Raw genomic sequence first — 26,025 nt, 5'->3', positions numbered from 1 at the left:
GTCATCCCTGTTGCAGTTAAGGATGCAGCATTCTGCAGGATAGAGATGTGTTCAGTCTAAGGTATAAAATGGAGGGGAGATTTCCTGAGGAGGTGCAGGTGAAGGATGGGAGAAACAATAGCAAGGCTGTTCTAGAGGGACATTAAAGAACCTTCTTATCCGTGGAAACAACAGAAGATCTGGCAGGGCAATTCCTATGCTCTTAGGGGAAACATGCCACCCGCTTTCTTGCCATGGGTCTAAAACTAGTGGCAGGGATGTCAGCATTATGAGCTGTACTTGTACAGGCCACCGCATAAGGAAAACAAGACAATTGCTTTGCTTTGGAGAGATTTTGGGGATGGACTTGAAGTGAATCCATTAAAGTTATCTAAACCAGAATGGAAAAATAACACTATTTGTTCATTCGATTTTTTTTTATTTAATTGTTTTGGGCTAGTTGAATCACTCACTGGATTCCTCCAGAGAAGTAAACTGAGCTCACAGTGTGTCCTGTTTTAATAGGGATGGTCCCGTGTGTACTCCATAATGGTCATCAGTGCCAGCCATGTCTCCTCGGCAGTAGGGATGATCTGGTTGGCAGGCAGTAAGAATCCGTAACGCCCTGTGTCCCGCAGTTCAAAAGTGAAGGAGTATTTAATGCCCTGGTTATAAGTCCAGTCAATGGTTCCACCACTAGCTTGATCTAGATTCAGGAAACACATCCAAAAGGAAACAAACGAGGCTAGCATTAGTAATGGGTGCAGAGAGAAGGGGCCAGTTATAAGGTCATTTAAATGTCACTGCTGAAAAATACAAGAAGCAAATTGTTGCATGGGTCCTTGCAACAAGGGTGAGTGTTTGGCTCTCAGTTACTTACACCAAATGAATAAAACAAGAGCTAGGGGCCTTCATCACCCTCAGTCTACCAAACTTTGGGGAAGGAGGTTTAAACTTTGCTGCTGGTCCTTAGATGATGATCTAAAAAATCCACAGTGCAAGTTTTGTGAACAGCAGGATGGTTTCGATCTGAGCCTTGTGGCACAGGCATATCGCTCAAAGAATAAATTACAGAGGCTACAAAGAGTGGGAAAAGCCCAAGTTCCACTCTCCTCACTGACAAAGCACGTGGGTTTATCCAGCCTGCATCCCTGGCTAGAACGTGGCATTTACAGTGGAGAAATCAGACTTCAAGCTAACCTAGGGATGTGGTAGATTTGATTTAGTGATGGCGAGATTGGATGTGTTCTTTTTTCAAAGATGTGTTCTAGCTCAACCGAAAGATATGGGCTGGATGCAGAAATCACTCAGGGCTTATCGACACTACTGCTTACTCCCCTGAGAAACGCAGGTTACACTGACTTAAAGCTACACCACACAATGTTGGTGGGAGAGCGTCTCCTGCCGATATAGTTTCCGCCTCTCATTGAGGTGGAGTAATTACGCCAAAAGGAGTGCGCTCTCCCATCGACGTGGTGTGTCTTCACCACACGTGCTGCATCGGCAGAGCTGCATCGCCAATATAGCGCGGTAGTAAAGACAAGCCCTACGTGAAATTCTAACAGTAGCCTGTTTATGCAGGAGGTCAGACTAGATGACTGGAATGGATGGTCCCTTCTGGCCTTCATCTATGAATCCTTCAAAGCTTCTTTTAGACTCTTACTGGAGTGGTCAAACAGAGGCGCTCTCATACTTGCTGCACCATTGGCCAGACGCCTTATGAAGATCAGGTTGCCTTACTTTGAAGTACCACTTATTGCCCTCCGTTGAAGGCAAGATGCTGCGTCTGTGGGGTGGCTATACCAACAAACGGAGACTGCCTGAGTCATGACACCCATCATACTGCCACCGCATTAGCGTGTTCACACAGCACTGATTGAACCCCCAAAATCCTAACCCAGCATGCACTGGGCTCAGTGTGAAAACTAGGATGGACTAGGGCAGCATTTTTTAAAGTTGTTCTGACATCCTGGTCAGGTATCTGATGGGGATGTCCTTGGACTTTACAGGGGCTTGAGGAACCAACGGTCTGATATGTGAGTGACAACGTTTCTAGCAGCTGGACAGTGGGGACTGGCTTTCTGGCATGGCTGGCCTAGGAAAAGGCTCTCGCAGTGGTTGTACTTTCCTGTAGAGTGACTAAGCTGTCTGGTTCCTCCCCCACCTGCCATGGCTAAAGGGACCAGGTCATCCCCGGCAACTTACAGATGGTTGTGATGATGCTGCCGTATCTGTACTGAGTGCCATAGAGGGAAGACAGGGCAGCGACTGCAGCTTTAGCAATATTATCCTGGAGAAAAATGCAAAGGGGAGAAAAATGAGTTACACGATGGATGTGAGTGGTGTCTGTGCTCAGAGGGGGTGGGGGCAGGATGCCAGATTGGGGCAGGGGTGGTTGGCAGCTTGTTGCATCTTTCCAGGGGGAAGAAATGCAAAGGCTGGAAAAATAAAGCAGAGCAGTGTTGGGAATATATAACTGACCAGGGCTGAGTGGATCTGTCCTGCAGAAGTCGCGCCTGCTTGCCCATCACCCCGGTATTATGGCATTGCAGGAGCTCCCCTTCTTTCCTCCAGGGACTCTCCCTATGTTTCCCTCCTTCCTGTGGGTACTGGGCACTCCTCCTTCTGCCCAATAGAGAAGGCAGATTATGGTGCCGTTTGAACACTGAGTTCAGGTTTGACTGACATTTCAGTGCTTATACCAGACAGACAATGTCACCTAGTGCCCCACCTGAGAGACACGGGTCAACTAAACCATATGTGCGCAACTTCAGTGGGGCCCACGACCTTTGGCTCCAAAGCAGAGCAGAGGCAGCTGCTACCTGAGCTAAAGGAGGATCTCGGTTTGCTTGCAACTGTAGCCAGACTCTTACCCTCCTGTGCTTCAGCCACTAGAGGGCACTATTGATGGTACATGCTGAGCCAGTGCATTACAACTGTCTTCTGCCTTATGGTAGAATGGGATTTGTTGCCCATCCTCCATCGTTTCCTAGGCTCATCCTTCAACTCACCCCTTTGAATGCCCCCCTCTCAGCCGCCTAGCTGGGTCATTGCAGGCTCCCAGCGAGGTGCCCTAAATTCTGCGGAGTCATTTGCAACTGGCTCCTCTGAGCCCCAAAACCCATTTGTTCTGTTTGCAACGCAGCCACGGATAGGGTTACCATATTTTGTGCCTCCAAAAGGAGGACACTCCACGGGGCCCTGGCCCCGCCCCCAGCCCCGCCCCCTCCCCCGCCCCAACTCCGCCCCCTCCCCAAAGTCTCCGCCCCCTCCCCTGCTTCCCGCGAACATTTAATTCGCGGGAAGCCTGGGCAGGTAAGGGGGGGTGTGGGGGGAGGAGGTGCGGCCCAGGCTGGCCCCCCCGGCGGCTCCAGCCTGGGTCGGCTCGGGCCCTGGGGTGCCGGCCCTGGCCCCCGGCCGACCACCCCCGGCCCGCCCAGCACTGCCGGCCGGCCCCCGGCGGCCCAGCGCACTCCCCCCGGCTCCCGGCCCAGCGCACCCCCCCCCGGCTCCCGGCCCGGCGGCCCAACGCACCCCCCCGGCGGCCCGACCCCGCGGCCCAGCGCACCCCCCCGGCGGCCCGGCTCCCGGCCTGACCCCCCGGCTCCCGGCCCCGCGGCCCAGCGCACCCCCCCGGCGGCCCGGCTCCCGGCCCGACCCCCCGGCTCCCGGCCCCGCAGCCCAGCGCACCCCCCCGGCAGCCCGGCTCCCGGCCCCGCGGCCCAGCGCACCCCCCGGATCCCGGCCCCGGCGGCCCAGCGCACCCCCCCGGCGGCCCTGCTCCCGGCCCGACCCCCCGGCTCCCAGCCCCGCGGCCCAGCGCACCCCCCTGGCCCCGCGGCCCAGCGCACCCCCCCGGCGGCCCGACCCCGCGGCCCAGCGCACCGGCCCGGCTCCCGGCCCGACCCCCCGGCTCCTGGCCCCGCGGCCCAGCGCACCCCCCCGGCGGCCCAGCTCCCAGCCCGACCCCCCGGCTCCCGGCCCCACGGCCCAGCGCACCCCCCCGGCGGCCCGGCTCCCGGCCCGACCCCCCGGCTCCCGGCCCCGCGGCCCAGCGCACCCCCCCGGCGGCCCGGCTCCCGGCCCCGCGGCCCAGCGCACCCCCTCGCCGGCCCGACCCCGCGGCCCCGGCCCGGCTCCCGGCCCGGCACTGCGCCCCTGGACGCCGGCCCGGCACCTCGCGCCCGGCCCCGCGACCCCGGCCCAGCCCTCCCTCCCGATTTTCCCGGACATGCCCGGCTTTTGGGGATTTCCCCCCGGACGGGGATTTGAGCCCCCAAAAGCTGGACATGTCCGGGAAAATCCGGACGTATGGTAACCCTAGCCACGGAGGAAGAGCAGAGAGGCCTTTGAACTAAAAATGTGTGTGAGCAGAAAAGGGGATGTGATTACGGAAGCAAAACCCATGTGGAGAGAAAATCCACAGCTGGGGTGGAGGGGTTCAGGCCGGCCCTGCGGTCGAGTGACCACACAGTCTTCGTATCGTTCTGGCCCCACTTTGAAAGATGATACCCCCGGCAGTCACCTCACCCTGAGGGTGTGAGGAAGACCCTACCAGTTCCTGGTAATCGTCGGCCCGGGTTCTGGTGTAGCCATAGGGATACAAGAGGAGCTGGGTGTAGCTATGGATAGAGATGAAGGCTTTGATGTTCCCATGGCTCTTCACAAAGTCCACGATGGCTTTCACCTCACTCTCCGAGTTGGCGTAGGGGCCACGGTAAGTCTCGGAACAGGGGTTGCTGCTGGCCCCGGCCCCTGCAGCGGGAAGAGGGTATCTTTGCTTCAGAAACATAGTGGCTCGAAGGGTCAGTAAGGGGCGGGGCGGGGGGGTAGTTTTCCATCTCCAGTCAGCACAAAACAAAAGCTCTTTGCGGCTACTGGCTGATTGGTGGCCCAGGTGGAATGAATTTGGGGGTCTCTAGCAGCCAAGTTTTCACATCACCAATGTAACTAGTTCCTCCCCACGCCCACTGGCAAACCAGAGAGCAGGGACTGAAGGGGCCATGGAGTCTGAACTAGGGTTGCCAGGTGTCCAGTTTTTGACCGGAATGCCTGGTCGCAGGGCCGGCTCTACCATTTTTGCCGCCCCAAACAAAAAAAAGGCGGCTCAGACTCCCGCTGCCAGAACTGCCGAAGCGCAAAAAAAATAAAAACGCCCGGACTCTGCCGCCCCAAGAATGGCCGGAATGCCGCCCCTTAGCATGTGCTGCCCCGGGCACGTGCTTGCTCCGCTGGTGCCTGGAGCCGGCCCTGCCTGGTCGAAAAGGGACCCTGGCCGCTCCGGTCAGAACCGCTGATCAGGCTGCTAAAAGTCTGGTTGGCGGCACAGCCAGGCTAAGGCAGGCTTCCTGCCTGCCCTGGCTCTGCGCGGCTCCCGGACGCGGCCGCCATGTCTGGCTCCTAGGTGCAGGGGCAGCCACGGGTGCTCCGAGTGGGCATGGGCAGCGCACAGAGCCCCCTAACCCCTCCACCTCAGAGTCGGATATGCTGGCCGCTTCCAGGAGCCGCCTGAGTTAAGTGCTGCCCAGATCCCGCACCCCGCATCCCCTCCTGCACACCAGCCCTGAGCCCCCTCTCGCACCCAAACTCCTTCCCAGAGCCTGCACCCCCTCCTGCACCCCAACCCCCTACACCAGCCCTGAGCCCCCTCCTGCACCCCAAACTCTCTCCTGGAGTCCTTACTCTGCACCTCCTCCTACACCCCAACCCCCTGTCCCAGCCCTGAGCCCCCTCCTGCACCACAAACCCTTCATCCCCAGCCCCACCCCATAGCCCCCCACTACCAGCCAGAGCCCCACCCCCTGCTGCACCCCAAACCCCTGCCCCATCCCTGAGCCCCCTCCTGCACTCCGAACCCCTCATCCCCTGCCCCACCCCACAGCCCACACCCCCAGCTGGAGCCCTCACCCCTTCCTGCACCCCAGCCCCCTGCCCCAGCCTGGTGAAAGTGAGCGAGGGTGGGGGAGAGTGAGTGGGGGCGGGGCCTTGGAGAAGGGGCGGAGAAAGGGTGTTCGGTTTTGTGCAATTAGAAAGTTGGCAACTGTAGTCTGAACTCCCCTCTCCCACTTAGAGATAGGCTAAAGCACTCCAGGTGAGAATATCCCAGGCAGAGGGAGACATGGATTAGGCAACATCTGTTCCCTTCAGGTTCTTCCAGGCTCTCTCCTGGGAACAAAATTCTCTGGCAATGCCCCAAACAACCCCCACTTTTCTGTTTATCACCCTCCCCCTGCGCTTGCCCCTTAAGACCCAATCTCCCCCTGCCCCTCCTTGCAGCGGAGGAGAATGGAGATATACCTATCTCATAGAGCTGGAAGGGACCCTGAAAGGTCATTGAGTCTAGCCCCCTGCCTTCACTAGCAGGCAGGGCCGGCACCAGCCCAGCAAGCAGGTGCTTGGGGCAACAGGTCCCTCACTTTGGAACGAAGGACCAGTTGCCAAATTCTGAAGCAGTGGCGGTAGAGCTGATCACGATCGTAGCTTTTATTTTATTTTTTTTTGCACTGCTTGGGGCGGCGCAAACCCTGGAGCTGGCCCAAGTACTGATTTTGCCCCCTCGAGGATTGAACTCACAACCCTGGGTTTAGCAGGCCAATGCTCAAACCACTGAGCGATCCCTCCCCCACAGCATGCACGTGGGCTGGCGCTGAAGTTACTCCAAAGCAATAGAAGATGCTCCTTCGCTGCAGAGGCCAGCCCAGGATAAAGCCCAGATCTTCCCATTAACCAGCCATGGATAGCACGGCCAGGCCCTTTGCTCACTCCTTCCCTGGGCCCAGGGAAGTCCACGTAAATCCCCCCCAAGGAGAGGTTAAAGGAAAACCGTACCTCCAAAACCCGCGTCCCAGTTTCTGTTGGGGTCCACGCCGATGCAGGCCGACCCAGACCTGATGGACCTGGTCTTACGCCACATGCGGTTCTGGGACAGAGGGGAGAATCGTTTATCAGGGTGCCAGCCAGGGCCGCACGCTAACAGCCCTTTCCACAGGGCTGAGTGAGACTAGCATCTCCTAGGGCCGATGGGTCACACCGCACTGGTGTTGAGAAAGTCTGTTCTCTAGGCACATAGGGACCCGAGTCTCCTCTTGCTTAACTGGAGTGACTCCTCTGAAGTCAGTGTAGTTACACCAATATAAACGTGTGAGGAGAGCGGGAGATAGGGTGTTAGACAGGGACTCAGGAATCTTGGATTCTGTTCTAGGTTCTGCTATTGGGCAAATAATTCTCCCTCTCTCTTCACTCCCACCCTTCGCCTGTCTTGGCCAACTCTTCGATGCAGGCTCCATCTCTCCCTATGTGTCTGTACAGCAGCTACCACATTGGTATCCTGATCTTGGTTGGTGTCTCTACCGTAATACAGATATCAAACAATAATGCTATGGAGACTCAGGTGCCTACAATCTGGATAGATCAGCTCTCCCTTAATGTCTCTTGGGTGTACTTGTCTTGTTATAGCTAAATCCAGAGGCTCACAGTCAATTTCCCCTGACCCAGCAAGGTCCAATTGAGTCTTTAACCCACATAGCAAGTTCTTCCCTGTTAAGACTGAAGCAAGCGCTGAGGCCTCCAGTGATTCTCCATGGCCTTTCACCTTTGTGTGGGCCTTGCCCTATGTGCCGGGGGGTAGAAATGGCTCCCATTACATAGCACTGAAGCAGTAGAGTATCAGGACCCAATACATGGCTCACCAAGTTGCAGGGACCCCTCTTGGCACTCCCCATCCAGCCCCCCGCCTCCCTCCCCCTCCGCTCATGAACTTGTTGCCTGGAAGTCCTGAGCCAGAGATCTGATCGCTGTTATAAAGGCTGGCTAAGGAGGCCAAGGAGAAATACCTTGGTGTGGGTGAAAGCAAAGCCGTCGGGGTTGGTAACGATTTCCAGGAAGATGTCCAGGTTGTCCAGGATGGAGGTAAGAGAGGGGTCTTTGCCGTAATTGTCAACAATCTGAACAGGGAGGCACAGGTGAGGAAGCGACGCCCTGAGGCCCAGGCACATTAGTCATTCTAACACTGGGCTTCATTGCACTCATAGGGCCAGAGCCACAGCCCGCATCAATTCGCTGTCACTTCACGCCAGCTGAGAACCTGGCCCGTTATCCTTCACCAGCGGCAAGGCGTGAAACCCTGCAATTTTGGGGGCCTGTTTCAAGAGAGCGGGGAGCTTATTCCACCCTTTTCTGGCCTCCGTGCACAATTCCTGCCTCCGCTAGGGCCCAACCCTCTCACAGAAGTAGCACCACCGACTTCACCAGCTCTCAGCTGTCATGACTATGTCAGGTGAGCTTGATACTGCCTCTAGGTCAAGCACATCCCAGCTAGGGTGACCAGATGTCCCGATTTTGGGGTCTTTTTCTTATATAGGCTCGTATGACCTCCCACTCCCTGTCCCGATTTTTCACATTTGCTGTCTGGTCACCCTAATCCCAGCTAGTGGGGTCCCATGTCTCTCTTCATCCCTCATCCTGGAATGTGCCATTCTCAGCTGAAACCGCAGGTGGTACCTTCTTTGCAAACACGACTCCGCTGGCCTGAGTGATCCATTCCCGGGAGTGGATGCCGGTGTCGATCCAAATAGCTGGGCGCTTGGTTCCTCCAGTGCTGAACTGCATGGAAAAGCAAAGATGCAGGGGGTTGATGTTCTCCAGTGCAGCTCCCCCATCCTTTAGTACCACGGATCTGAATGCTGCTCAGGCAACCCCTCAGGGAGTCTATGCCATGCCAGATGTCTCTGAGCTTCAGAGATCTCCCTCCCCCTTTTTAAATGACATCATGCTTAGGAACAGGGAGCTCATATATTCCCAGAGGAGCCGTCGTCCATAATGACCAGACCTTATGGCTCTTGATAGATACACTGTATTGTATATTTCTTCACTCATCCCTGAAATGCAGCTGCTTCTGGGGTGGAACATAGCAACAGCACTAGATTGTAGTTTATGAAAGGAGTCAAACAATTTGGGGGGAATTTTAAGTCATCAGAATGTACTAATTACCCAGGTTGGAATTTAGCCACAGCACCAGGGTTACTGACTGTACTCCTGCAAAATGTGTTGTGGGAATCTTTAATGACCATACGGGGTAAGGACCACCACTTTACGTCTCATCCAAAAGACGGCATCTCCAGCAGCACAAGCGCCCTCTATGTCATGCCAGGGCATTGGCTTAGCACTGATTCAGAGGGAAGAACTGAGTCACACACCTGGCAGAAAAATGTCTATCAAAAGTTTTTCAACAGAAAATGGGTTTTCTGACAAAAAGGAAATTTTCACAAAAAGCATCCAGGTTTGTCCTAGATTTTTAGTTGTTTTGACCAAAACTCAAACATTTCCAAAGTAAAATGTCATTTTTGTCTAAATTTTTTTGCAGGAAAAATCTCATCTCTAGGGAATCACCTAATGAGTCACAAATCCCATTCCCTGGGTTCTCCTGGAAGGCCACCAGCCAAGGCTTGACTTGGTCCCATGGAAGATAATAGAAGAGTCCATCATGGGGCAAACTCTGTCCACCAGAACTCAGAAAGGGGGGTTGAAAGCAATTAAAATATTCCCCAGGAAGGACTAGCTGGCAGGGGGCAGAGCAAGAGGGGGTAAATATGCTTTGCTGAATCTCTGTGGTGGTATTTAGGAAGTAAATGCCTCTTTGCTAACTAGCAATGGCAGAACTTCATTAACAAGGAAGCTAGATTATCCTACTGCTCAAACCAGGTTTTCACCAGGGTAACTCCACTGACTGCAGTGAAGTTACTGCTGATTTACACTGATGCAACAGAAAGTAGGGGTTGAGCTTGTGTGTTTACACAGAGTATGTGGGCTGATTCTCTTCTCCCTTGCTATACATCAGGAGTTACTCCACTGAGGTTAGTGGAGGTACATCGACAAGAAGTCAGTGTGAGAGCCGAATCAGGCCCTGTGTCTACCCCCTGTGACTTTACCTTCAGGACGTTGAGAGGACGGCCTTCGTAACTGTTGCCGATCTGAATTTTGCTGACCAGGTTTGGATTTTCAATGACCAATAAGTCCATGAAGTCGTAGATCTGGCGTATAAAGAGGGTGTTGGAGTTAGGTCTAAACGGCAGATTGGTGTACACCTGTGTGGGCCCCACACTCACTTTGCTTCAGATAACCCCTGGGACTATTTTCTAGTTTGACTCCAGGGCTTTCTGATCCATGACGTAGGGCGTGGGGAGGGGCTATCCAATCCTTATCTTCCCTTTACCAAACTTTAAACACACTTTCATTCGCTCTTCCTTGTGTTGCCCAGCTGCTGTTGTGTATCCGACTGCAGTACTCGCCAGAAAGTCTCAGATGATATGGGCAAGTGGATATCTTTTCTTTTTGTTTTTGCATCGAAAATGCAATGAATTGTGGGTGAAAAATTAGAAGCCGGTGTGACACTGCACCGTATATTCTTCATAGTGATATTATTATTATATGATTATGGCATAATTATGATGCATTTTATGCAAGATGGGTCATGTGAGATGTCATTGAAAAAGTTATGATTTGCTGATTATGGTTATCCTATTTGTATGCATGTATCATTTTTGTATCTGAAGTTATGAATATTGACTATGTATCTGTATTTCAAATGTAGTTACACCTGGGTAATGCCCACTAGATAAGATGCTTTCAGTCTAGATAGCTGGGTGGGGAAGGGCCTATTCAGGGCAATGAGCTATTAGGGAAAACAATAGGCCTTAGGAGAAGCTTATCTCCTACCTGGTGAGCGTTTCTGAGAACGCTACAGACAGCCTGCAAGTAATGGCGGCTATAACTCTACAGGGACATGTGACCAGACCACATGATGCTAGACTCCATCTTGGGATGTCAGTATTTTTCCACAGACTGGTCTGGGAACCAGCTTTGGAACAAAGGGTTCCCGCCATATGCAAAAGCTATATAAGGCAGGAAGTGACATCATCTGTTGTTCTTCACTTCCCACCCAAGAAGACTCCTGGAAACACCTGAGGAACAAAGACTGAACTGGGGAAAGTGCTGGACCCAGGCTAATGTGATTTCTAGCCTATGCGTGAAAGGTCTGGGGATTCCAAGCTGTAAAGCAAATGTAGCTTGCCCCTTAAGGATCTGCAGCCTGCTGGTATCATCTGTTAGGGTGAGAATCTACTAATTCATATCCAGTCTATCTAGTATATTAAGCTTAGTTTGCGTTTTTTGTTTATTTGCCAGGTAATCTGCTTTGATCAGTTTGTTACCACTTATAATCACTTAAAATCTATCATTTGTAGTTAATAAACTTGTTTTTGTTTTAATCTAAACCAGTGAGTTTTGACTGGAGTGCTTGGGGAAAATCTCTGCTTGGTTATCACAAGTGTGCATAGTCCTCTTCACATTGAGGGAGAGACGGACCGGGTGTTAAACCCATATGCTGGCCAGCTTTGACCAGGGCAGGACAGTACTGCTCTGGGGTCCTGGGCTGGGAGGCTGATGGTTAGAGAGCCCTGCATGTAACTGCAGCTGGATGTGTTCCTACCCATGTGAATGTGGTGAAGGTGGAAGTTTGGAGGGCTTTGCAGCTTGTCACAGCAGTACAGTGTGAGAGAGAGCCGAGGCTGGTGGGTCAGGGGGCTCAGGGGTACCCCAGTTTCAGGTGGCACCCCGGGGTGAACCCATCACAGCCATTCTGGAGCCTTTAAAATCAGCCTCCAAAGTGTCCTAGCACCTCAACACGGCAGAGAGAGCAATTCCAAAATGCATCTTTCCCACAATGCGAAGTGTGTGCCCACCCATGGGCTTTGCTTTGCGTGGCAGCCCTAAGTGGAGAGGGTGCATATGGCCTATTCAATGGTGAAAGCCTGTCTCATATTCTCCTTCTGCAAATGCGCCTCTCAGACCCTCGTGGGTCACATGTTAATGGGTGAGCACCGGCCGTTACCTCATCCAGAGTGTGGTAAGAGGCATAGTTAAAAGTCTCCACAGACCGGGGCATGAAATGATGACTTATCATCTGAGTCTGTTCCTCATCCACCAGCGCCTAGAAGAGGCAAGGAGAAGAGTCTGTTAGGAAGGACTAGTCATGCAGAGGCATCACCAAGAGCAGGCAGGCTTTGGAGAAGAAAGAGCATTGGTTATACCGAGGAGAACGAGCCTTTCATTTCTGTGCACCTGCTTCCCCCTATAAATGGCTGAGCTTTGACTATGAGTTACAATTATTGGGCCAAATCCTTTCTCAGTTTCTATTCAGTCTGATTCCTTGCTCTCAGGATCTGATCATCCAATGAGCGTTTGTCCCGTGAGCAGAGTTTCAACGGAATGAGTCTCAGGTTGGCCTTGAGAATTTCAATTAGGCTCAGTTGAATTTAGCTCTTGACCAAACTCACTTGTTATTTTCCTGATTCACCACGAGGCCCTTAAAAACGATGGGCCAAAACTTTCTCTCAGTTACACGCCCGTGCAAGGCTATTGCCTTCTGTGGACTTGAAAGCATGGATCCAACAGACGGCAGAACTTGGCTTTGTATCCTCAAACACAAAGGAGTCGAGCTGGTGTAACTTAGGAGGAGACTTTGGCCCTGGAGATAACTCACAGGGTCACAGTGAGTTTCATGCAATATCTCTGGTTTCCTGACCCACCCCTCTCTGCAGAGCATCTAGTCCTCTGCACATCCAGCACTCACCTGTAGGTCATCTATCAGGATGGAATAGCGAATGCCATTGGACTCTAGGAAGATTTTGACGGCTTGAAGGCTGGCGAAGGGAACGCGTACATCTATAGGAACGTCTTGGCTTCCAGGTCCCCTCCAGAAATCCAGCTGGCAAGGAACATCAGAACATAAGAAAGGCCATATTGGGTCAGACCAAAGGGCCATCTAGTCCAGTATCTTGTCTTCTGACAGTGGCCAATGCCAGGTGCCCCAGAGGGAATGAACAGAACAGGGAATCATCAAGCGATCCATCCCCTGTTGCCCATTCCCAGCTTCTGGCAAACAGAGGCTAGGGACACCATCCCTGCCCATCCTGGCTAATAGCCATTGATGGACCTATCCTCCATGAACTTATCTAGTTCTTTTTTGAGCACGGACAAAACAAATAACCATCAGCAGTCTTAGAAATATTTGGACCTGTCAGCCAACCAGGGGTGTTTTTCAGTGCACTGCAGGGGTATTTCGTTGCATGAAATCAGGAGATGTTTCCCCAGTGTAATTCAATGAGGGGCAATTCCTGAAGTCCCTACGTAATGAAGGACCTAGTGGTTGTGTAAGGGTTTTAGCTCTGGAAAGACAGGGGAAGGAATCGGTTCACTCTTGAGGTGAGATGGAGCTATCATACGGGCTGAGCAAGCTTAATAGGTGCCTCCAGAGATGAAGAGAAGTATTAAGAGGTGAATGGCAAATATAATTCCTAAGTGAGGGACATGTGCATTAGTAAAATTCAGCCATTTCAGTTGCAAACTTTTGTCTCCGTTTTGATTAGGGTCGGGATCTTGTGGCACTCTATACCTCAAAGCAGCACCCTGCAACCCCCATCTCCAGCCCTGCCATATAATTGTGACATATTTTATACAGAGCATGCCATGGAAGATATCGTATGAAAGCTCCTGATCTGCTGAAACCCACTGTTCTGTATATGTCTAGCATTAGTGTGTATCAAGTGATGAGATTTTGCTGTATGGTTGCTACTGAAATACATTGTCAGTTGGCTAGTGACATACAAAGGAGGCGAACCACTCCCAGGCGGGCGATCAGTGACCATTAATCAGCAGGGGGGAGTTGTAATCAAGGGATTTACAATGCAATGACTGTTGCACAAGCACCACACAATGGGGCCTGCTCGACTCTACGACTCAGTTGCACAAGACGACACCGGGGAGATCGCTGTGACCCAGGGGAGTTTCGTGAGTGGCTCTGGGAGCGTGCCCGCAATCTAACTGGGCATGGGGCTCCATGTGCTGTTGTGCTGAGTGATCACAGAGCCTGGAGGGGTTTGCTGCTTAACACTAGCAAAGCATCCTGAGAGACAGCCCAGGCTGGAGAGTTAAGGGGGCAGAACAGTACCCCAGTTCCAAGCTGCACCCCGGGGGTCCCGTCACAGATCCCAAACCCTTCTGGGGGGCATGTTTGAAGTCTGAACCTAGTGATGGATTCCAATTTCTAACATGCCCCTCCCTTTATAATGGGCCACACTTGAGCCCCGGTTCCAAAAACCTCCTCCCTGGGGGTGCACATGAAACATTTTTCTGGATCTGATCCCATCTCTAGATTAAAGCCATGTGGGGGTTGCACACCCTGAGGTTCACCATCACAACAGGCACTAATTGTTCCCCTTTCCTGGCAGTCTCAGCAGAGGCCAAGGGCTGGATTGCTCTGGAGACTGAACCCCTCTAGAGATGGTCCCTCCCAGCCAGGGTTGAGCCATATTGCTACGGGCCCATGTGGTACCAGTTCTAGGGATCATTAGCAGCCTCCTGGCCCCAGGGCTATTAATCTGGTGGCCTTATTAACAGAGGCCTCAGACATGGCTGAGCTGCACCTTCGCGTTACCTGTAGCTCCTGCAGCTCCTCCAGCTCCTTCACCTTCTCCACACTGGCTTCATCGGCAACGAAGATACGGAGCACCTGGTTCCTGTGCAGATGGAGAGGCGTTACTGGGGATCGTGGAGGAGAGTTTGAAGGAAGTGAGACTGGAGTGAGCAATGGAATGCCGAGGGGTTCACACACCCTTCAGTTGGGATGTTCGAATGTGGTCTATGTGATGGACATCATTAGGCATCGTGCTATTCAGCTCTCGTGTGTGGCTTCCCATCCTCAGATCACAAAGCACTTTACAAAGGCAGGTAAGTTCCATTACTCCCATTTTACAGATGGGGACGCTGGACAGGAGAGGACTTGCCCAGGGTCAGTGGCCAAGCCAGGACTAGCACCCAGGTATCTTGATTCTCAGCCCTATGCCTTATCATATGGACCATGCAGGAGCATTAGTCATTCCACGAGTGCCATGGGTGTGCTTGGTATTGGCCAAGCTATAGAAGGAAATAGAGTCGTGCCCCAAGCAGGAACAAGTTCTAGCAGTAAGACCCTACTGTCGGTAACTCCACAGGCAATAAAGTCATAGAGTTAAAGGCGAGGCGGGACCAGATCATCTAGTTTGGGTTCTTAATACACCCCCACCACTCAGCACCAGCTAACTAAACTACACTGGGACTTCACACGGGAGTAGTCTCACAGGCAAACCCACTGATGTCTGGTTGCGCTGCAAAGGGATGGTCTCCCCTTGACCACACCAGCGAGAGTTACACACTCACGTAACAAACCCACATTCCTACGGATACCAAGAACACCCAGCGTTATAATTAATGACAACCCAAGTTATGAAAGGTTGGGACACCTCAAGCTTCATGGCTTAAGCCAACCCTTAATTATTAAGGTATGTCTACACGGCCCTCAGCAGCAAGCTTCTCGGCCTGGGTCACCAAACTAGGGCTCGCACGATCACTCTAAAAACAGCCGTGCGAACAACGCTTTTTAGTTACGACTCTGGTTGGAGCTCAGGCTCGGAAGCCCGCCTGCTTCCTAGGCCTCAGAGCCCAGGCTCCAGCCCAAGCTGCACATCTCCACAGCTATTTGTAGAGCAGAAGTGCGAGCCCCACAAGTCTGTCACCTCAACTGCCACGGGCTGTGTAGACCAGCTTTAGAGACCAGGATGAAACCTGGGGTGCAAGGGGCAGATTACCCCACGTCTGTGACTGTGGGGTAACTACACCTTCCTCTGAGGCATCTGCCACTGTCAGGGATGGGATTCTGGATTGGATGGGCCTTGGGTCAGATCCAGACGGATCCTTCCTCTGTTCCTGTCGCTCTCGCTCACATCCCAGGATTAGAAGGCACACATGACAACAAGACAGTCAACCAGCCGTGTGAAACCCAGTGAACGGGGACCGCGTCCCCATGGGGACTGCAGAGACCCCTTCTGAACGTTCTAGGGGCCTGATCCAGCAGCAGTGTGCCCTCTAATTTTTCCCCACACGTGTGCGGAATGATTTTTATGTGACACATCACACAAATGTGTGAACCATCACCTCCATATTGGTGCACATAACAAAATTCATGTGGCAGGGGTGGGGCCAAGGGGTTCGGAATATGGGTGGGGGCTCAGGACTGGGGCAGAGGGTTGGCTTGCGGGAGGCTGAGAGCTCCAGCTGGGGGTGTGGGCTCTGGGGTGGGGCCAGGGATGAGGGGCGCAGGCCTGGAGCAGAGGGTTGGGGGGTGAGGGCTCTGGCTGGGGGTGCAGGTTCTGGGGTGGGGCTGGAGATGAGGGGTTTGGGGTGCAGGAGGGTGTTCCGGGGCTATGGCGGGGAGAGAGGACTCCCCCCAGATCCCTCTCCCCGCAGCAGCACCTGGGCTGTGGGGGAGAGGCACCACTCCCCTGGCTGCAGCAGCTCCGGGGCTGGGGCCATGGGATAGACGCCTCCCCCCCTGTCTGCAGCAGGTCCATGGCTGGGCTGGGGACGGCGGGGAGGGGCATCTCTCCCGGCTGCAGCCTGAGTGCCTGCGTAGTGCATAATAGGCTGCGGCACGGCCACACAGCTTAGAGGGAATTCAGCCAAGCAGTTGGGCCAAACCCTGAGTGCCAGATGCAGTGTTTACACAGCCCTTATGAAAACAGCGAGGCATCTGGTGGCACCTTAAAGACTAACAGATTCATTTGGGCATAAGCTTTCGTGGGTAAATAAACTCCACTTCTTCAGATGCAAGGAGTGAAAATTACAGATATAGGAAGAAATATATATTGCCGTGGTTCTCAAACTTTTGTACTGGTGACCCCTTTCACACAGCAAGATTCTGAGTGCTTATAAATGAGCACTAAACTGCCCTCCAGAACCCCACCCCCTACCTAAGCCTCCCTGTGCCTTGTCCCCTAACTGCCCCCTCCTGGGACCCCTGCCCCTAACTGCCCTCCAGGACTCCACCCCCTACCTAAGCCTTCCTGCTCCTTGTCCCGACTGCCCCCTCCTGAGACCTTCCCCCCATCCTAACTGGCCCCCTAGGACCCTTATAAATGAAAAACACTTTTCAATATATTTAACACCATTCTAAATGCTGGAGGCAAACCGGGGTTTGGGGTGGAGGCTGGCAGCTCGTGACCCCCACCATGTGATAACTTCGCAACTCCCTGAGGGGTCCCAACCCCCAGTTTGAGAACCCCGATATATTGGCACATGAAGAGAAGGGAGTTACCTTACATGTTGAAGGCCAGTTTAGTCAGGATGGATGTGGACGCCTCCTCATCAATTATTGGGAGTGGACCACATCCACCCTGACTAAATTGGCCTTCAACATTTGGTTCTCCGCTTGTGAGGTAACTCCCTTCTCTTCATGTGCCAGTATATATTTATGCCTGTATCTGTAATTTTCACTCCATGCATCTGAAGAAGTGGGTTTTTTACCCACAAAAGCTTATGCCCAAATAAATCTGTTAGTCTTTAAGGTGCCACCGGACTCCTCGTTGCTTTTGTGGACACAGACTAACACGCTTATCCCCGATACGTGCAGCCCTGATGGGAGCTTTGCCTGAGTCAGGGGCGCAGGAGTGGGCTAGTGACTAATAATGTGGATGTTAGCGTGAGTAAGGGCGGCAGGAGGTAGCCCACTGATGTCCTAGTGCAGAGCATGTTGCCTCTGCTGCAGATGGTCCCTTCAGCAGGGACACCATTTGGAGGGTCAAGGGGGGCTCCCACCCCCAAGTTTCATACAGGCAGTGCTCCCAGGCAGCGCTCTTAACTACAGCACAGCCGGACAGTGGAGTGTGAGTTCCCAGAAGAGAGGTGCGGCTCCCAGTTTGTGCCCCTGGGGCAGGCAGGCAGGATTTTCCTTACAAACAGAGGCAGGGTGATTAAGATAAGAAAGGGCTGGTGATTAAATTAAGGATCCGGAAGTTGTTAGATGAGCCTGTAAAACAGGAATCCCTCTGCAGGGCGTGAAGAGGTGTTGACAGGGACACACAAGAAATACAGCCAAGCCCTCTGAGCCAAGTTTACATTCAGAAAAGAGGGAGTTTTGAGGGGTGTATGTGAAAAGAAGGGGGCCAAAACCCAGGGAAGGGCAAGCAGGGGTACAGAGACGTTCCCACTCTACCTGTGGTACTTATGTGGCCCCATCACCATAGTGCTTGAGCGCCTCACAATGTCTAACCTGTTTCTCCTCGCAGCCCCTCTGAGGTCGAGCAGTCCTGTTATCCCCATTGTACAGATGGGGCACTGAGGCACAGAGAGACTAACAGCCAGATTTTCAAAGGTATTTAGACACCTAGTGGGATTTTCAAAAGCACCTAGAAGGTTAGGTGTTTTGTAAACCCCACTAGCTGCCTAGCTGCACCTTTGGGTGCCTAAAAATCCCTGAAACTCTGTCCCTAAGGCACTGGACCAGGGCCAGCCTTAGGGAAAATGGCACCCTGGGCAAACTTGTATTTTGGTGCCACCCCATCACCCCTGGCCCCCTCGGACTCCCCACCCCCCATCACCTCTGGGCCCCATTGCCTTGCCCCAGTGCTTAATTTGTATGGAAAGAGGTGCCAGAGCTCAGCCCCCGGTGCTCTGATAGCGGGGGCTGCTGGCTGGGCACCCAGCTGTGAAGGCATCGCCACCGCCCGCAGCAGCGCGGAAGTGATGGAACATGGTGTATCACCAACCTTACTTCTGCCCTGCTGCTGTGCCTCATGGTGCCTGGTGCTCGCCACTTGGCTCCAGGTGGGCTTCATGTTGTCACACAGGGGCTGCATCTTGCCAGAGCCCACGGCCCTCCCGCAGCCCTCTGGCCACTCCTGGCTCACCAGGGGCGCCGGTTCAGATTTGGGGAGGGTGGGGCAACTTTAACTGTGATTCCAGGGGCTACTTAGGCACCTGAAAACTCAAGGGTTGGGGGAGGGGGATTGTTTGTTTTTTCGCAGATAATTTAGGGATTAGCGGACATGAGCACAGTATCTGATTCCCATATAAAGAAAGAAAAAATATAGACACACACCAGTTACAGCCATATTTTAAGTGTATATGTAAATTTAGAAGAATCAAGAGATAATACAGCAAGATATTCCCAATCCCAAGCCTTGAGGTATCAGTTCTGGAACTTTAACACGGATCTCAGAGACACACGTTTGATACTTCGTACGCTCTCTTTAGGCGAGAGAAATAAAAATAAATGAAATCTGCCTGAAATCTGCCTACTTTCTCTAACAGACACACTCTGTATTACCGCCATTAGCTACAATATTTTAGTCAATTGTTTTCCACTCCACTAAAAATGTATTGATCTAATTTTAACATACATGATTAAGGTGGTTTCCCCCCCCTCTCTTTTATTAAGAATGGGAATTTATTTTTCTAATTATTTTGGCATTTATGTTTACCGATCACAATCATGTACATCAGCAGACAGGCTCCCAGGAGCAGCTCCAAGGTCAGGGACAGTGGGGCACCCCCTAGTCTGGAGGTACCCCCTTAGAACAGTGCCCTGGGCAGTCACCCAGCCTGCTCACCCCTAAGGCCAGCCCCACACTCAGGTCATACAGGAAGTCCATGGTGGGAATAGAACCCATGTCTTGCAGTGTTAGCTCCCTATCCACTGGACCAGCCTATCTCTTTGCTAGGTGCTGCAGACAGAGAGGAGTCTGATAGATGGGATCAACACGAAGCAGGCCAGTTCTCTGAGACTCCAGCAATCAGTCCTAGCCGATTGGGAAGGATGTCGTGGTTGAGAGCATGAAAAGCAGCACAGGGGTCAGGAAGGATGAAGAAAGAGAGAGAATGAGAGTCAGGTGAGAGGAGATCATTTAACCCCCAAGGGGTGGCAGGTTTTGCCCCGGGCTGGGTCGTAGAGCGATGCCTGCTCTGTAATTTTAACTGAAAACCATTGTGTTTTGTCATTTTTTGTTCCGAGTCCAAGAACAGGAAGGAACGAGAAAGTGTCGTATGAGCATCAGCTGTGTTTAGGTCGCAAATTCTTAGGGTTTCAGCTGTATCCGGGCCCATTCCAGAACAAAGAACAGAAATTGCATCCACAGAGTCCATAAAGTCGACGATTATCGTCATGATTTGTATTATTCGCTGGGCACCAACTGTGTGCTCAGCGCTGTTCAGCTTATACCCGAAAATGTCGTCCCTAGCCAACGCGTAGAAGATGCGTAGCCCTGGGTAAGATGGCTCAGATATCTAAGTATGAAGTGTGTAGTTATTGAGAACATGTTAATGTCTATGAGTGGAAGCACCGAGGGCTATTTACCTAATTAAGGACTAGAAGATTTGAACCTCCAACTTTTTTTCAAGAGGAAGAGCTGCCCAGAGCTTCTGTGCCTGTTTATTTTCCTTTCTTGCCTGCAGTGGGCCTGATCTACCTCAGAAGTCGCAATTTTTTTCTCAACTTTAAAATGTGGAATTTTCTTGGTGTTTGGTTTTAAATAGTCTCCTGTGAGAACTGCAACCCAGTTGCTGCAGTGTTGTGTTTAAGGCTCTTCAGGAAAGTAGTTAGCCTTTAAGCAGAAGTGAAAGCAGTGCTGCCAATTCTCATGATTTTGTCAGGAGTCTCATGACAATTATTGTCTTCCTTAAAGCCCCAGCTCCTGGAGTCAAGTGGATATGTGCTGATTTCAGCCTTCGTTCTTAAAGAAAAATGAAGTTTCTATCCCTTGTGGCTGTGGAGAAAGCACTCCCAAATGTGACCCCCAGTGCCCCTACAGGCTCAAAAAGCAGAAGTCAAATAAAAATCTATTATTTTTACAAAATCTCATGATTTTTAAAGCCAATCTCATGATTTTTGGTGAGCCCGATTCATGATTTTTGAACATTTTGGGATGGCAATACTGTGAAAGTGACTTGAAAATGTCAGTTTCACTCCTGTTTAAAGTCAGTTTCTAGTCTATTATTTGTAGTGAGGTAACAATTGTAGAGCTAGAGGCAGTATAAACTCATAGGGCCTTGCCCTAGTAGGATGTTTCCAACAGTTAAATGATCTATTCCAAGTTTGGTGAACTGCAAAAAAGTGATAGAAAGTAATCTAGAATTTTCTACAATTGTTTCAATTGTTGTATTCAAGAGTTTAGTAGCAAAGTAAGAATATACATTAAATTTTTAAACCTAACCAGGGTCCCTTAAGTCAGTGGTTTTCAAACTTTTTTTCTGGGGACCCAGTTGAAGAAAATTGTTGCTGTCCATGACCCAACGGAGCTGGGGATGAGGGGTTTGGGGTGTGGGAGGGGCTCAGGGCTGGGGCAGAGGGTTGGCGTGCGGAGCTGAGGCCTGTGGAGTGGGGCCGGGAATGAGGGGTTGAGGGGGTTCTGGGATGGGGCAGGGGGTTGGGGTGTGGGAGGGGGTCAGGGCTCTGGGGTGGGGATGCAGGCTCTGGGGTGGGGCCAGGGATTAGGCATTTGGGATGCAGGAAGGGGTTCCAGGTTTGGGGGGGCTCAGGACTGGGGCAGGGGGTTGGGGTGTGGGAGGGGGTCAGGGCTCTGGGCTGGGGCTGTGGATGAGGGGTTTGGGGTCCAGTTTGGCAGGGGCTCAGGGCTGGGGCAGGAGCTTGGGGTGTAGGAGGGGGGCTGAGGATGAGGGGTTTGAGGTGCAGGAGGGGCTCCAGGTTTGGGGGGACTCAGGACTGGGGCAGGGGATTGGGGCCTGGTCACGGACTTACCTCCAGGGGCTCCCAGTCAGCGGCGCAGCCAGGGTGCACCACGGACCACGCTGAGCCCCGGAAGCAGCCAGCAGCAGGTCTGGCTCCTAGGAGGAGGCGTGCAAGCGGCTCCGTGCGACTCTCACCTGCAGGCAACGCCCCCCACCCCCCAGTTCCCATTGGCCGGGAGTGTGGAGCCGGTGCTTGGGGTGGGGGCAGTGTGTGGAGCCCAGCCTAGAAGCCGGGCCCACTGCTGGTTGGTTCTGGGACACAGCGCGGTGTTGGAAAAGGTAGGCACTAGCTTGCCTTAGCCAGGCAGCACCGTCGACGGGACTTTTAACAGCCCGCTCGGCGGTGCTGACCAGAGCAAGGCGACCCAGTGCCTTACATGCCACGACCCAGTACTGGGTCTTGCCCCACGGACTGAAAAACACTGCCTAAGTGACTTGACACCATATGTCAGAACATGTTAGTATTAGAGCTGAGTGGGTCTAATATTTATTTAATTTTCTTTCTTTATATAGGAATTAGATACAATGTTCCAGTCAGCTAATTTCTACGTTATTAGCTGCAAAAAACTAGAGTTTTCAGGTGCCCGTAGCCCCTGGAATCAAGGTTGAAGTTGCCCCCCTCCACCAAAATCTGAAATGGTGCCTCTGCCCTTCAGACAGGCTCCCTCTCTCCTGCGCTCTCGGCTATACGGCATCCGCAGCTCCTATTCCCTGCAGACCCCCCGCCTGGGATGAAGGGGATGGAGACTTTGACCTACGGCACCAACCCCAGCTCCCTCATCCCTGTTGGCCTCCCTCCTCTGGGGCTCCATGTGGAGGGGGTTTCCATCGGGGGTTGAGGGAAGGGCAGGTGACACACCATGCTCTACGGCACCGGGCCCTCCTTAGCCAGCAGGAGTTAGTGCTGCTTGAAAGAGAGTTAGTTCCAGCGCCAGTAGGGTAACTTTCCTCTGCAGGGAAGCAAAGAAATCTGCAGGGGACATGAATTCTGTGTGCATGCAGTGGCGAAGAATTCCCCCAGGAGTAGGCCCAGCCAATGCCAGCCTGGTTCTCACTGGATTCCCGTTGCCAGGGAGGAGGAGGAGATTAATTGGGTTGGTCCTGCTTTGAGCAGGGCGTTGGACTAGATGACCTCCTGAGGTCCCTTCCAACCCTGATCTTTTATGATTCTCTGATTCCGTTTGAGGGACCCCACAAGGGGAACCTGACAGAGTCTAGTGAGTTGCAACGTGGGGCCTATCTAGCTATTTAGCTATCTGCTCCTCCCCGAGGTCCCACCTCCACTTCACCCCTTCCCCCAAGGCTCCGCCCTCACTCCCCGTCTTCCGACCCCTGCTCTGCCCCTTTCCCCTAGACACCCCCGATTAGCCGATCAGGGGTGCCACCAAACAGCTGTGGCTGGTGGGTGCTGAGCACCCACTATTTTTTTCCATGGGTGCTCCAGTCCCGGAGCATCCACAGAGTCATAGAATATCAGGGTTGGAGGGGACCTCAGGAGGTCATCTAGTCCAATCCCCTGCTCAAAGCAGGACCAACCCCAACTAAATCATCCCAGCCAGGGCTTTGTCAAGCCTGACCTTAAAAACCTCTGAGGAAGGAGACTCCACCACCTCCCTAGGGAACCCATTCCAGTGCTTCACCACCCTCCTAGGGAAATAGTGTTTCCTAATATCCAACCTAAACCTCCCCCTCTGCAACTTGAGACCATTACTCCTTGTTCTGTCATCTGCCACCACTGAGAACAGCCGAGCTCCATCCTCTTTGGAACCCCCCTTCAGGTAGTTGAAGGCTGCTATCAAATCCACCCCCCTTCTCTTCTGCAGACTAAACAAGCCTGTGTCTACGTCTATAGACACTGAGTCGGTGTCTGTGGGCCCTTATCACAGGGACATGTAGCCTAATGGATAAAGTGGTGAACGGAGACTTGTCTAGTCCTGGCTCTGGGCTGCTGTTTAACCTGGGGCAACTCCTTCACTTGCCCAATTAGTAACATGGGGATAATGCTGCTGACTTCCTTTGCAAAGCCCTTTGATGATGAAAGATGCGTAAGAGCTCGGTGTGGCTATCATTTTATGTTTCTATACTTGTAACGTCTTCCATTCAAAACGTTTCCTGGGACAGAATGCTCGTCTCATTTCATTCTTATGTCGCCAGCTATTCCCTGAGGTGAGGATCTTCTGAAAGTACCAGTTGCTCTCGGTATAATCTAGTTCATTCATTAGTATCTATATTAAAGGGTCTGTCCCAGACACCCGTCACCCCAATATCTGGGCACACAGTGGTGCTTGGACTGAAGCTAGCAGACACCCTCCTGCAATATCCCCCCGCAGCACTTCTCAGTACAGCTGCAGTTCATAGAATTACAGCAAAGTGGGGCAGGAAGGGCCCTCATGAAGACATCCAGTCCAGCCCCCTGCGCTGAGGCAGGACCCAATGCCCCTAGACCATCCTGCAGTGGCTGGAGCGGTGGCTGGAGCGCTGTGGGTTGCTTCTTCATAACAGCTACTGACAAAGTTAAACTGGATTCCCTCTGCAAGCAAAAACGCGACTTTTCTCCTCACCTACCATCCCTTCTTATCCAACTGCCTCCTGAACTCCCTCGAGGGAGCTCACGTGCACATTGCAGATCCTCACCCCTGCTCTGTTCCATTAGCATTTGATCCATCTTTCCCTTTCCGCAGCTTGGATTACAAGCAACACATTCTCTGCTAAAAGAAGCAAATCTCCTTCCTGCTGCAGCTCACCTTGCGGCTGGGGTGGGCTTTGAAACCCCCCAGACCTGACACTACCCCTTTCACTAACTTCTCTGTCACATCAACTTGCAAGGCCACACGGGAACTTCAAACCCAGCCAAGGAGGAAGATCCCTGCAGGTTAAACTTCCATCTACCTACCCGACAAAGGTCTCCCTGCTGAAGGCAGCGGTCAGGAAAGCAGCAAACACCAACAGCCCCTTCATTTTCAGCTGAGCAGGGTGCACACTGGGAGATGGAGGCATTTTAAATACTGCTCCTGCCCTGGGCTGGCTCCAGCTGTAACCTTGTGCCGCAGCTCGGCTCTCAGGATGTGTCAACAGAGCCCTGCCTCCCCAGCCGGCCTCTTTCCCATGGCTCAGCGCCCTGCCCTGTCAGGAAAGCGCCGACACTGTCTGTTCCCGCCTGATTGATGCCCAGGGAATGTGCCACCTGGAAAAGTGGCAATATTTGTCATCGCTGTGGTGGGCCTCAGCGCGATAGGATGGAATGACAGTTCCACCCCCCCACGCACACACCCTGGGCCCCTCGCTTTGCAATCCCACCACTTGTTTGCAGCATGCAGGCAGGAGGAAACAGGGCTGCCCCCCATTCCTGCACCATGCCAGCTTGGAGGCACAGGGCGTTCAGATAGTTGGGTGGGCGGAGGGGGCCGTGTGTGGAAGGGGTTAGTCGGAGTAGCAGGTAGAGGTTCCCTGTTAAACTGGAGGAGGGGAAGAACCTGTGATCTGCCCCGACCATGAAGGGGGAAAGGGGGAGTCAACACGATCCCCCTGGGGAAGAGGCGGCCTTACCATGTAATGTTCTGGCTTTGTGTATCTCGTGTTGTTTTACTCGCTATTTGCTGGCTTCACAGAGCGGCTCAGAGACTTACTACTGCTACCAGCTAAAGGAGCGCTCCGTTAGTTCCAGTAGCTGCCTTACTAGGGACTCAACAAAGCCCAGCTGTGTGTCGTGGGCCCCATACTGTTGGGGTTCTACGAGATCCGCTTTTCGCTCTTCGCTGTACAGTGATGAGTGTGAAGTCCTGGGTGGCCAGAGATCTGTCGCACATGTAAGGGCCAGGCCTGGCCCTGCTTAGCTTGGATCTAGGGTGCTGAAGCTGCATTTTATTTGCGGCATGTGCCGTGATCATGCAAGCGCAGCTTCATATGGGATCCAGCCACGGTCACCCCCGGTGTTTTGTCCCCCAATGCTGAAAACATTTTTGGCATCGCCCGAACAGCTGAGGAAACCCCCCCACCCCAATTTGGTGCTCCCATCCCCTCCACCCCAACCCTAAAATCCCAACCCACCCCCACACCACCGGAAAGTGATTTGGCATGCCCAGAAATTGACACTGCAACTGCCCTGATTGCCCTCCCCTGAGAACCGGCCCTGACTGTATCAATCCATGGCCATGTACAGACAGGCCCTATGGGCAGCAGGTAATTGCCTCAGCATGGTGTAGGGTGACCAGATGTCCCGATTCTATAGGGACAGTCCCGATTTTGGGGTCTTTTTCTTATATAGGCTCCTATTACCCCCCCACCCCCTGTCCCGATTTTTCACACTTGCTGTCTGGTCACCCTAGCGTGGTGTTCAGTACCAGAAATCACCACCTTCCACTTCAAACCCTGTAGTAGCCCGGCCAGCTTGTTGAAAAGCCTTGGTCAGCTCTAATATTGTGTTTCTCCCAGTAG

At 52.9% G+C, this 26,025-nt stretch overlaps 1 protein-coding gene across 1 annotated transcript; it reads right to left on the bottom strand.

Moving 5' to 3' along the window:
* Positions 1-397: 397 nt before the first annotated feature.
* LOC128829838 (carboxypeptidase A1-like) lies at positions 398-24,603 on the bottom strand. The gene is made up of 11 exons (XM_054015228.1): positions 24,485-24,603; positions 14,471-14,552; positions 12,608-12,742; positions 11,867-11,965; positions 9,906-10,007; positions 8,479-8,580; positions 7,812-7,922; positions 6,808-6,898; positions 4,535-4,734; positions 2,185-2,269; positions 398-685 (listed from the first exon to the last, which is right to left on the bottom strand). The coding sequence occupies exons 1-11, from the start codon at positions 24,586-24,588 to the stop codon at positions 498-500; spliced, it is 1,299 nt and encodes a 432-aa protein (XP_053871203.1). The 5' UTR covers positions 24,589-24,603; the 3' UTR covers positions 398-497.
* Positions 24,604-26,025: the final 1,422 nt, after the last annotated feature.

This window comes from Malaclemys terrapin, chromosome 1 (assembly GCF_027887155.1).
Source record: "Malaclemys terrapin pileata isolate rMalTer1 chromosome 1, rMalTer1.hap1, whole genome shotgun sequence".
Lineage (NCBI taxonomy): Eukaryota > Metazoa > Chordata > Testudines > Emydidae > Malaclemys > Malaclemys terrapin.
This window is presented reverse-complemented; position numbering and strand designations above follow the sequence as displayed.

Coding starts and splice junctions, on each gene's coding strand:
- LOC128829838 (XM_054015228.1), bottom strand. CDS start 24,588: ATGCCTCCATCTCCCAGTGTGCACCCTGCTCAGCTGAAAATGAAGGGG. Junction 12,743..14,470: donor AGGAGCTGCAGGAGCTACAG/GTAACGCGAAGG, acceptor GTTCCTTGCCAG/CTGGATTTCTGGAGGGGACC. Junction 7,923..8,478: donor GAGTCGTGTTTGCAAAGAAG/GTACCACCTGCG, acceptor CTCCCTGTTCAG/ATTGTTGACAATTACGGCAA.